At 46.7% G+C, this 12,601-nt stretch overlaps 2 protein-coding genes across 2 annotated transcripts; one reads left to right on the forward strand and one right to left on the reverse strand.

The window, feature by feature from the left end:
* Positions 1 to 2,036: 2,036 nt before the first annotated feature.
* Positions 2,037 to 4,964, reverse strand: SOX21 (SRY-box transcription factor 21). Its single transcript, XM_009192088.3, has one exon. It carries the CDS (start codon positions 4,461 to 4,463, stop codon positions 3,633 to 3,635), a length of 831 nt encoding a protein of 276 aa, XP_009190352.2. The 5' UTR covers positions 4,464 to 4,964; the 3' UTR covers positions 2,037 to 3,632.
* LOC103879407 (translation initiation factor IF-2-like) lies at positions 4,462 to 8,666 on the forward strand. Its single transcript, XM_031655696.1, has 3 exons — positions 4,462 to 4,692; positions 4,783 to 4,808; positions 5,538 to 8,666. The coding sequence occupies exons 1-3, from the start codon at positions 4,462 to 4,464 to the stop codon at positions 6,232 to 6,234; spliced, it is 954 nt and encodes a 317-aa protein (XP_031511556.1). The 3' UTR covers positions 6,235 to 8,666.
* The last annotated feature ends 3,935 nt before the right edge of the window (positions 8,667 to 12,601 follow it).

A 12,601-nucleotide genomic window follows, 5' to 3' on the forward strand; every position in this document is an offset into this window, starting at 1 on the left:
CCTGGGGGTGAGAGGGAGATCCGTGGTGCTTTCTCCTATCTTCTTGGGGGAGGGGGAGGAGGAAATTGTCAAGGGAAGTAACAATCGCGGCCAACTCCCCTGGTGTCCCAAAGCCACCCCCTCGCGTGACAGCGTCCCCAGCACCAGTTCTTACTGCTTACACAGCGCAATTCCACCTGTTTGCACAAAGCCCGAAGCAACATGCCTGGCCCCTTGGATACGAGGCTTGCTTAAAGTTTTGGGGCAACGGTGAATACCAAAGAAATTGCATCATGGCTTTTTAAAAAAAAACCTTGAAAAGAAAGGAAAATAGAAGAACAAAAAAAAAAAAAAAAAAAGGGAAAGAAGAAAGATGGAAGAAAGGAAGGAGAGAGAAGGAAAGAAAGAAAAATGGAGAAACAGGGAGAGATATGGAGACAGACAAATAGATGGAGATAGAGATCGTGAACCAGCAGCAGCTCTCTGCCCCGTCACAGCTCTGCATTTGTGGGCCACTTTCAGACTCTTACACCACCCACCCCCCGGCCTTTCTCTACTCTCTCTTGCCCCAGAGCCGCTACCCCCGCTGCAAACTCTTACTTCTGCACAGTCTAACTTGGCAGGAGGCTCTCTGCAGGCGCAAAACTCGCCAACTTGTTAGCAAGATCACTACAGTCAGAATGGGTGATAAACGAGTCTGTGGGGCCTGTGGAGGTCCTCAAACAGCCGCACAATCTGTCGGCGATGTGACCCCGGTGCTCACCCCCAGCATCCTCACCCCTCCTCTTACCCATCTTTCCAGTTCTCTTCTCATTCATCAACAACTCCGGAGCGTTTCTCCCAGAAAACGCTGATCTTTGGGAAAAGGGGAGGGGGCGGAGAGGGCGGGGAATCTTCAGGCAGAGGAGGCGGCCGAGCTGGAAGGCTCAGGGTGGTAACTAAGATTTAGGGCTGGGGTGATTTCCAGCGAGCCGCAGGAAGTTCCGTGTTGAGAAGGGATGGGCTGCTACAAAAGGGAAAGACGAAGCCTTGAAAGGATTTAATTAACCGTGTCAGGGATAATTACCCCTGGACAGTCCAAATTAGTTTTGCATAATCGCTCAGAACCATATGAATTAACTTATAATATTGCAAAGAGCTCGGGGAATAACAGGAGAGGGATCATTTTAATTAGTGAATCAGGGTCAAACCAGCAGAGCCTATTTCTCACATTTCCAAAACTTTTCATGGTTTTTAAAATATTATTCCGTTGGGGGAAAACAATCACTTTAAAGACTTGGGTCGTTTATAAAGACGTGCAGCTCCAGAGATGGTCTCAATGGGGAAACTGGCTTAAGACTTGTATATAGTAGCTTGAGAATTTCCATTTTGGTTGGCTAGGGGGGTGGCGAGCTCTTCCTATAGTTATTTTTTTTTCTGACAGTCTGTTATGATTTTTCAAACTTTTCTCTAGTAGAAACTTGTCTAGCCCTAGACATCCAACCCTCTCCATTTGAATGCTATACTTCTATTTTAATGCGATTAGCATAACAAAATTAAGTCCTAAAGAGGCCAAAAGTTGTACTTTGTCATTAGTAGTGATTAACCTTCCAAATAAAACCTTAAGGTGTAAACAAGGAATACCCCAAAGATAGGAGAACAAATTACACTGATTTAAGTGGTGGGGCTCTTCAACTAACAAGATAAAGTGGTCAAGCAACTTTCCCCTCTTAAAATGTTACTAGAAACTGCTGAAATGCTTTGAAAGGTCTGGATGTTTTCAATGGGCTCTGTTCTATTGGTTCATGAATGCCTTTTTTTTGTTGTTGTTGTTAAAGCTAATACAACGACTTGGGCTGTTTTTTTTTAAATCTTTCCTATTCACGATTAAAAATGTGATAAATCAGGTTTTTGGCTCTGAATAACAATGGCTTGATTTAGATTTCCTAGTAAATCTATTCAAAAGTGAAACAAAGGGTGCTTTTGGAGGATACCTTACACTTCACCTGGACCAGGCACGTAAGGGCAATTCAGATACAAATCTTGTTAGGAACTCAACAAGAAATAGAAGATTTTTCTCTTTTCCCTGGTTCAGGCTTTATTTAAACTCTTTGTTCAAAAAAAATGAACAGAGTGATAGTCGGATTCTAATTTACAGATATACCTTAGACGTCTAATATTAAATTAGAAGATCACACAAGAAAATCATTTACACATAAAGGTTAAAACCATATTTAAAATTTTAAAAACTTTATATTACATAAAGCCAAAATGAAACTAAATACATGTTAGCCAACTTCATTCACAAACATTAGTCAAAATATATACATTTAAAAAGAAACAAAAAAGCTAATAATTCAAGGTTTCTTTTCTCTAAAATGTGTTTTATCGTAATTTGCAAATGAATTGCAGGTGATCTAAAAAATAAGCCAATTGAGGAGGGAAATCCAAAACACATTAAACCAGCTCAACTTGGGAGAGAAATGCTAGCTGAAAATGAGAGACATCTGTTGAAACAATTCTGTGCTTTTTTTCTTCAGTTTTGCTAAATAATAAATATATAATTACCAGACAAAAAAGTCTGATTTAATCTTCGATAAAATTGCGATTCTGAAATAGTTTCGCAATTTTTAAAAGTTAACTTTGATATTCGCTCCAAATGTTTTTGAGTCTAAAACCGACTCAAACTTAGGGCAACGAAAATAACATTTTCCAAGCCTCAATGTTTTCACTGACATATACACATTTACAATCTTAAGGTGAACTCAGCCATAAGGGGAAAATAGGAAGAGTGCCTTTTTCCTTTTTTGTAAACTGTGTCAGAAATCCAAGCGAGTGGACTCAGGCAGACTTCTAGTAGTTGGTTGTTTGTTTAGGAAGAAAATCCAATTGACAACTTTCATCTCACAAATATTTCTTGCTTGCGTTTCTTGCTCTTGAGAAAGAGCTCTTGCTCTGATTTGCATATGGCGTGATAAACAAAAGAAACTGTGATCATCTCACACAAAAGGCCAGATTCGAGCCGGTCACTGGTCAAGAATGGATCCGGTCTGGGAGTTCTGCTTGAGAGAACAGAGATCTGCAAAGTTCAAATAGTACAAACAGGGAGGCAAGGCTGCTCAGAGCCATCCCACTTCCAGAAACGAATGACACAAGCAGCTTTTCCCGTGTGCCAGCCATTTCAGACCTTACATTTGAACAGAGTGCATGCAACACGGACCGGGAGGGGGTTGGGGGTTGGGGGTTGGGGGGCTGAGAGGCGAGGAAGGAGAATGAGAAACAAAAACAAAACCGACCATGAAACTTCCAACAAAACTGGGAAAGGCCAACATGTCAAAAAGTTACTCCTCCACCTCCGTGGGTCAAAACGCAACAGGTTCCGAAGTGCAAAGCAAACACCAACTGCTGCCGGACACAACCGACCGCTTTCGAGTTGGCTGCCGAAATGCAGATCTGAAATGATCCTGCGAATTCACAGGCCCGCTCACCCGCGCCCTCGCGCTTGGCCACTCCTGCCCCGCCTGGCCTCTCTGCCTCTGCCTGGCACCTATACATTCTATGTACATACAAACCGGGTCCCCGGTCGCGGGAGGGCGCACGGGGAGGCCGCAGCGCTCGTACCTATACATATGTACACGTGTGCACACCGGTTCTCGCGAGGCGGCCTCGCGGGGTCATAGCGCGGCAGCGTAGGCCGCAGGGTAGGGGTCCAGCTGGGGCTTGCCCATGCCCGGCAGCAGGATGTAGGCGAGCGGCGGCTGCAGCCCGGGGCTGGGCCACGCGCTGCAGTTGCACGGGATCATGTAGCCTGGGTTGCCCGGGCTGGGGTGCGAGTGCGTGTGCCCCCCGGCGGCCGCGGCCGCCGCTGCAGCCGCCGCCGCCGCGCCGTGGAAGGCGCCCGCGCCCGCGGTCGGGTAGCCCAGCGACGACGCGTACGGGAGGCCGGACGAGGACGACGAGATCTCTGCCATCTTGGAGCCCAGGTCCAGCAGCGAGTAGGGGCTGCCCGCGGCGGCGGCGGCGGCAGCAGCGGCGGCGGCGGCGGCCGACTGCGGGAAGAAGACGCGCGCTGCGGCGGCGGCGGCGGCCGCGGCCGCCTTCTCGGGATTGGCGAGCAGCGACTCCGGCACCAGGCCGCCGCCCGCCCCCGCGTGCAGCCCGGCGCCCGCCTTGAGCGCAGGGTGCTCGGCGTCTGCCACGCCGCCCAGGCCGTAGGGCACCGGGAAGGCGAACTTGTCCTTCTTGAGCAGCGTCTTGGGCTTTCGCCGCGGCCGGTACTTGTAGTCGGGGTGCTCCTTCATGTGCATGGCGCGCAGACGCTTGGCCTCGTCGATGAACGGCCGCTTCTCCGACTCCGTGAGCAGTTTCCACTCGGCGCCCAAGCGCTTGCTGATCTCCGAGTTGTGCATCTTGGGGTTCTCCTGGGCCATCTTGCGCCGCTGAGCCCGCGACCACACCATGAAGGCGTTCATGGGCCGCTTGACGTGGTCCACTGGCTTGGACATGCTCTCGCCCTGCCGCGGCTGCAGCCCGCCGCCGCCCGGGCCCTCGCCCTCGGCCCGGAGGAAATCAATGTTGGCTGCCCGCGGGGACCCGCTCGGCCGGCCGGGACTCGCCGCGCCCCACGTAGCGCCCCGGCGTCGCTCCCGGCCCGGAGGAGGGGGCTGGAGGACCAGCCCAGGGCCACACCGCGCCCCGGGCCGCCCTGGTGTCTCCGGCCGAGCGCTCGGGCAGGTTGTCTCTGGGACACTCTAACTTCTCTGCGGAGCCCCCTCCCCGCGGCGGCAGTTTGCCCTTTACGTTCTTTGGGTCCTTCGTCTCCAGTGGCGTTTGCTGGTGAGCTCCCGCAGGTAGCGGCGGCCGGGCAGAGCGCTCCTCCTCCTCGGTCGTTCTCTCTTAAATGCAAAGCGTCCCCCAAAGTTGCGTCGCGGAGACTCCACCAAGTTGAGCCGAGGAGCCCGCCGCCGCGTGCTGCCAAGTGCCAAAGGGGGCTCTCAGCGGCTGGAGTGTTTGGGTTCTCCTCGGTGACTTTCTCATTTGACAGAAGCAGATGGGGGTGGGGAGGGCGGGGAGGTGGCCCTGGAGGAGGAAGAGGAGGGGGGAGGCGGAGGAGTGTCCAGGCGTGCCACGAGAACGCAGAGCGCAGCAATGGATATAAGTACAAATACAGCAGCACCAGCCTGTCTTCTTGGCTCCGGGCAGGGTGCGCCGATGGGAAACCCCCAATCGGCTGGGTGTTTTTTTTTTTTTTTTTTGGAGGCGGGGAGCTGTCCCCCCCAGCACCTGCCTCTCGAGTGTTCCTCTCCCGCTGCTGGACTGACGGGTGGAGCGAGGAAGGAGCGTGGATAAGGCTTGAGCAAGCGTGGGTCGCCCGGCCTCAGAGGAAAGTCTCCCGGCTCGCCGAGGAGCCGCGTCCGGCCGTCCCCCAGGCCATGCCAGCTCCGCTCGCTCCCAGCCCCTTCAGGCGCGCCTGCCGACTTAGGGCTCCCGGAGCTCGCCGGCCGCGGCGGGCAGCGCAGCCTCCACGCGGCGCCTTAGGCCTTGCACCGGCCGCGTCCCCGCCTCGCTCTTCTCGGCAGCCGCCCGGCACTTGCAACTAACTTCGCCCAAGTTTCCTGCGCCGCGGCGCTCCTCTCGGCGCGCTCCTGGGAGCGTGCGCCCGCCGAGTCCGCGGCGTCCGGGGCCCCTCTGTCCTCGCCGCTGCGGCCAGAGCCGAGCCGGCGCAGGGGCAGAGGTGCTGGAGGAGAGTTAAGGAAAACGCGCCATCACCTCAGTTCGCAGGTCCGCGCTGGGGCAGCTCCCGCTCTCCCCACTCCCGCGGCGCAGGGGGGCCCTGCCCAGCCCAGGCCGCCCTCTGCACCGGCTCAGGTGAGTGTGGCTACCTGCGTGTGTGCGCGCCCGGAGCCGGCGCTGGGTGTGCATGTCCAGCCGCGGCTGTGTGTGTATATCTGGGGGCCTGCGGAGGAGGTGGAGCCCGGGACTCCGGGAGGGAGGAGGGATCAGCGGAGCCGCCTCCCGCTCCCACACCCCCAGGACCTCGAATTAACAGATCCCCTCCGTCCCCCGCCCCTTCCCAATCCTCCTCCTCCCACTCCTTTTCACTTGAGAGCAGGTTTAGGCGAGTGGAGAGTCCGGAGCGCGCCGCGGAGTCTGCGCACTGTTTGGCGTTGGCAACCCCTGGTGTCATCCGGCTACCCAGGCCGGCCCGGCGCACAGCTGCCCCGGTTGCGACCCTGGGAGCCTCGCCGGGAGGAAGAAGGCGGCGGGCACGAGTAGGAGAACCTCTCCAACTACGGAGGAAGAGGGTTAAGCTTGGGGAAGGGGAGACTCACCCTTGAAAATGTTTGAGACTGTTTCTAGCAAGAAAGTGCTCATTTTCCTTGGAGGTCCAGGTGTTGCTTGCAACAGATGCTTCTCGCATTTTCTTGCACTGCTGATGCACCCAGTCAGAGGTAGTGGGGTGAAAAATAGCTCAGGAGGGAATAAGGACACTCTTGGCAACCTTTCGGAAAAAGAGCCCAGGCTGAGTATGCATCCTTAACTGACTATTCAGGTCTTTAAAAATTGTTTTGTTTGTTTGTCTTTTGTTGTGATCCTGGTCGCCAGAACCATCTATATGCTGATCTCTTTAAGGTACAGTTAACTGACAGTGTCTCACATGCACAACTAAGGTGAAGGTGTTTAAAATCAATAAGTGTAAGTAGTTTCCCTGGAAGAGAGAAGTAAAACGTACCAGTCACTCAATGCTGGAATATTTTTATGCTAAGCATAATTTCCTTCTTTAGTAGTTAGAGCAGTTTTTTTTAAAAAAAAATAGTTGACACGATGCAGAAGTCAAACAGTATGATTCTGTTTCCGTATTTTCCTCACTTCTTGGTATGCTGCAGCACACTTAGAACATGATCTGTCTGGAGGTTTTATTCACATGGTGGCCTGCCCTTCAGGGAGAACTTGCTTGCCTTCTTTCTTTGGCAGTTTGGATTTGACCTAGCCCTGTGGTATGTGCAAGTAGGAACATCTACAAACGGTTAACTCTTTAAGTCTTCCTACGATTTATGTTCAGTTCATTCAGATACATACACACACACACACACACAAAAGCTTTGATTGTAATTATGAACGTGAATTAAAACTGTTTCAGGTCATCAGATTTATTTAAAAGTTAGGCTTGTTTTGTTCATTGTAATAAAAGAATAGTGACTTAAAAATTACAGTCATGATAACAGAACTGTGAACAGCAGTGGCATGTGGTTTGTGTTTTTCTGAAGATGTCATTGACAAATGCTTATTTTGTATCAGTTATGCCCTTGCATTGTTAAGACAATTGGACTGATTTCTCCAGAACCATATTCCTTTACAGGCTCTGAAAAGACACCCTTGTCATTCACAGACTCTGGCTGGAGCGATGTGAAAACACTAGCATGTGTAATTACATAGACTGGAATATTAAATGTACTGTTTTGTGATAATTAACTACAAAATTATCATCCCTGAGCTTTTCACCTACTGACGTGTATAATAGGTTTGAGACAAAAATACTATACACTGGCACACAAAGAACATATGTATGTATAGGGCACAAGACATGAAAGCTGTTATTCACTAAATATTGTGAATAAAGTTAAATCTAGTCGTGAAAATTATTTTGACACATAAAAAGAGAGGATTGTGAAAATGTGTTTTGTATTAGTGAGTTAGGTGATTTTATACTCTTCAAATTTAAGTTTAAAAATCTACTGCAATAAATTATTACATTAGAAGGAAATGTTTGTATATATGATTGAAATGTATGCTTATATGTGCAATATCTTATAGGAATAATATATGTAAAGTTCCTTGGATATAGTTTTTCCAGTATGCATTTACAATATTGTCTGTCTAGTGATATTAAATGAGCCAAATTTGAATACTCTCAAGTCCAAGAATGTTGAACTGTGCGAAACAAAGGTGTCATAAGAAGAAAATGACCATTTGTGTGCTTGTCTATTCACCAAATGAATCTTCCCACATTTCAAAATAGGAAAGATTTGGTTTTAGTTTTTGGCTTCTAGGGGATCAATATTCTTGGCCTAACCCTTCACAACCAAGGAAACAGCCCTCATGATCATCCATGCATTAAAGAAAGGCAACGTGGCATTGCTGTTATTAATCAACCTTCACACCTCTTGCCTGAATCTGGTTGAGCTTTTAACAAAGTAAATTTTCAAGCCATTTTTATTCATATGTACCAAAATGTAAATTCACTTTTAATTTCCTCCTATCTTGTGTTTGAATTGATAAAGGCATATTTTTATTCTTGCTCAGTTTTGTCCTAAAGATGGAAAAAAAAAATCCCAGCTTATAGGAAATGGAATAGTCTGTGTGAGTGAATAGTGAGGGAAAATAAATTGAAAGAGAATTGGTAAGTTTGATGGGCTTTATTTTGTCAACTCTTGATTGTAAACACCTAAAGAACAGTATAATTTGATCAGTATATTTCGTGTGGGTCTGTATTTCCCTTGTGGCCACAGTGATATCGGTGATACAAATGTATCTAATCAGAAACTGAGTGACATTCCCTCCAAAAAAAGTTGTGGGCCTGTGTAAATTCAGTTTTCTCTTTTCTCCCTTCAATTCTCCCCAGAAAATAGTCTCTTTTCAATTCTAAAACTTTCACTAGGAGGCAGCAATGAGATTGTTGGGGAATAAAAAATACCTTGGTAACACGACTGGCTGGCTTGCTTGCTTTCTCTTCCACAAAGGAGGGAGAATACTTGGGTCCCAATGTGAACAGAATCGTTTTCCCCCATCGTTTCATCCTCCTCTCTCTCACTGGATTTTCACCCAGGTGGCTCACTGTCACATTTTTCTAGAACCATAGGGACGATAAAGCAAAGCAGCAAGCCAATGGGGTAATGAGAGGTGACTAGATGGAAGTGATGGGCAGTGAAGGTGATGCCTTCAAAGTGCAGAGTCCGAATAATCATTCATGCACACTGACAGCTGGCAGCTGTTGTTAGAGAATGTTGGGGATCTGTTCTTAAGCAAGTGCAGTGAAAGAATTCAGAAGCTTTCATACCTGCATAGAGAGGTGATATAGCCTGTTTGTCCTGTTAAGAAGGAAATGAGAAGACTATGACAACAGCCAACCCTGAGGCTTTTGTCACAGCTCTGTGGTCTCACTTCTATTGGCCCCCAAAAGGGGGAAAATCCCAAACACATGATCTCCATAAAGCCCGAGAGACAAGAGCTGTTTGAGGTCAACAATCATGGAAAGCAACGGCTGTCAGAGTGGCCCTTCACCAGTGCCTGCTAATTTTTTTATCCTTTTGAGATTTCTGTCCTTTTATTCTCACTGTTCCTGCCACACTTAAACCTCTGCATTGTGTTAACTATGTATATTTTTTTAAAAAACTACTCTTAACTACTAAAGAAACGGGGAATATACAGATCAGTCATGGAGAACACCTTTCCTCATGTCTCCTGAGCAGGGCTCAAGCAGGCTGACATTTCAAAAGGAGCCTTACCTAGAGGATACAGCGGGAAAAACAATGTTAAAAACAGTCCCTTCTTGCCCCCCGCCCAAAAAAAAAAAAAAAAAAAAAAAGAAAAGAAAACAAAAAAAACCTCTGAGATAAAAGACAATACAAATAATTCAAAACAGACAACTTCACAAAGTACCTATGTCAAATCCCAAGAATCCTATAAAAGCGTAATTTTCTTAGGATAAGAGTCTTTTTTGTTTTGTAAATGAGAGGGAGCTAGTCTTGAACAAGACTAGAAATGAATGAGGAGGGTTGGACAGTGAGGGTGTCATTGGCCTGTGTAATGAAAACTTCCAGCCTTCTGTAGCTATTACATGAGGAGACTGGCTTTTGGTAGGGTGGGGTTCTCCTTGTGAATTTCATCACCAACCATGCCCCCGTTTATTTTGAGAAAGAACAAACCGAGAAAGGGGGTTCTCTTAAATATCCCAGCAGGGTGGTAGATAAACCATGCTTCTGGCTTTACAGAGGTCACTCTGACTGTCCCCTCTTCCAGCTTCTGGATTGCCCAGCCCTGTGCTTTCCTCCCACTCAGATTCAGGTTCCTATCTAAGGACGGGTCTGCTTTAGAGCTCAATTGCTGAGCGGCTCTGCTTCTTAAAAGAATAAAAAAATACATAGCTATCAGTTATTGAGTTCTTAAGATACCGCACCTTTTGCACACATTATTCTATTTAACTCTTAGGAAAACCCTATGATGTAAGCATTACCATCTCCAATTTGCAGACTGGGGAATGAAGCCTTAGAGGAGATGAGTAAGTAACTTGCCTAAAGTCACACTACCATAAGAGGAAGAATTGGGATTTGAACTAAGCTGATGTTTTTAACCCCCAGCACTTAGAGTCCCAATGGAAAGCTCAGCCTCTTTCCAGCTCAGATTCCCAATTCTATTTCCCCAAGCTTTCTGTGACTCACTCAGCGCCCACTGCCTCTGTGAGGGAGTAGCCCAGTGGCAATCTCTCCAATAAGGCATTCCAACCCCACATCAACGACACCCCTATCAGAAGAAGCAGTTTCTCCAAGTCCCATCCCTGCTGTTCTGGGGCCAGGCCTCCCCTTGCTCATGTAGCCCTCAGCACAGATTTGGTGTCAGCTGCAATCCACTATCACTTACTCCCTAGACCTCCCACTGCAAACACTGAACAATTGCCTGCCCTGAATAAACCCAATCTCTACCCTTTCTCTGATAGCCAAAGGCTGCTCCAACAATGTTATCTAATCTCAGTCTTTATTTTCTCCCAACCCTAGTTGTCCGGCCTTTCCCTCCCTTTCTACCTTTCTTTTGTGAACCCCAAGTACACAAAATCCGTTTAATCACAGTTCGTGACTCATGATACACTCTCATAATTGGTCCATCAATGGCCTAGTTTTCTTTAGTTAGTTATATTTAATAATTTAACAAGTGCCTTTGTGAGTCCACCACTCAAAATAAAACGTGCCAATAAACCTATGTATCTAACTAAACGATCTCTCCAGTAAACTCTCCACTCGCCTTGCTCAACCCAACGTAGCTATTTTCATTCCATTGATTTTTATACAGTTTTTCATCTAGATGTATGCTTTAAAAATATGTTTTTATTATGTTTTTAACATGGAAGTTTTCATAAGTTAAATTTTTTGTATGTAATCTTTATTGTCTATCTTTTGTATATAATCTTTATTGTATAACTTTGGATTCATCAATGTTACTGCATGTCACTGTAGTTTATTCATTTTAGCTGCTACTAATATTTGGTTGTGTAAATATACCACAGTTTATTGCTTACTGTCCTGTTGATGAGCATGTGAGTTGTCTTCAGTTTTTAACCATTGTGAACTGACTGCTATATGCATTCTTGTTTGTGTCTACTGTTGGACATGCGTACAGGTGAAAAGCTATAAAAATGGGAAACCCGCCTAGTGCTGTACCCTTTTTCCAAGTAGATCCCTTTGAGTTTCTGTTCACTTTTGATTTTTTTTTCTAGGCATTCGGAGGTTTTTATATTTTTGTCCCAAGTTTTTTATTTATAGGAGGGTTGGTATTACAGGATCCATTTCTGTGTTACCAGCATCCATCTGAAATTGATTTTTATGTATAGTATGAGGTTTGACATTTTTTCCATATGGATACTCAATTTTTTAGAACCATCAACTTTAAAAATTGCATTTTTATACCGCTCATGTGTGCTACCTTTGCCCTAAATAAAATTGATGTAAGTTGGTTTCCAAGCTATTTTGCTTTATGTTTAAATTTTTTTCTATTTTTGCCCCATATTGCACTATCTTAATTCTGATAAGGAGCAAGTCCTCCCATCATTTTCATCTTATTCAAAAGTATCTTGGCTATTCTTGGCCTTTGCATTTCTATATAAATCTTAGAACAGATTGTCAGGTTGCAAATACTCTCTCTCTCTCTCTCTCAACAAGGTCTCGCTCTGTGGCCTGGGATGGAGTGCTGGGGCATAATCATGACTCATTGAAACCTTGACCTCCCAGGCTCAAGTATCCTCCCATCTCAGCCTCCCAAGTAGCTAGAACCACAGGTGTGTCCCATTATGTCCACTAATTTTTTATTTTTTTGTAGAAATGGAGTCTCTCTATGTTGCCTAGGCTGGCCTCGAATTCCGGGGGTCAAGAGATCCTCCCATCTCAGCCTTCCAAAGTACTGAGATTACAGGTGTGAACCACCATTCCTGGACCCAAATATTCTTTAAAAACTGATTTTTTTTTTTTTTTTTAGATGGAGTCTCGCTCTGTCGCCCAGGCTGGAGTGCAGTGGCGAGATATTGGCTCACTACAATCTCTGCCTCCTGGGTTCAAGCAATTCCCTGCCTCAGCCTCCTGAGTACCTGGGATTACAGGCGCCCACCACCACTCCAGCTAAATTTTTTTGGTATTTTTAGTAGAGACAGGGTTTTCATCATCTTGGCCAGGCTGGTCTTGAACTCCTGACCTCGTGATCCACCTGCCTCGGCCTCCCAAAGTGCTCAGATTACAGGCGTGATCATTTTTTAAGAAACTTTTTAATTAAGACTGCTATAAATCTCTAGGTTGATTTAGGGAGAATTGACGTCTTCACATTGTTAACACTTCTAATTCATGAATTTAGTATCCTTCTATTAATTTCATTGTTTTGTGGG

Source organism: Papio anubis, chromosome 15 (assembly GCF_008728515.1).
Source record: "Papio anubis isolate 15944 chromosome 15, Panubis1.0, whole genome shotgun sequence".
Lineage (NCBI taxonomy): Eukaryota > Metazoa > Chordata > Mammalia > Primates > Cercopithecidae > Papio > Papio anubis.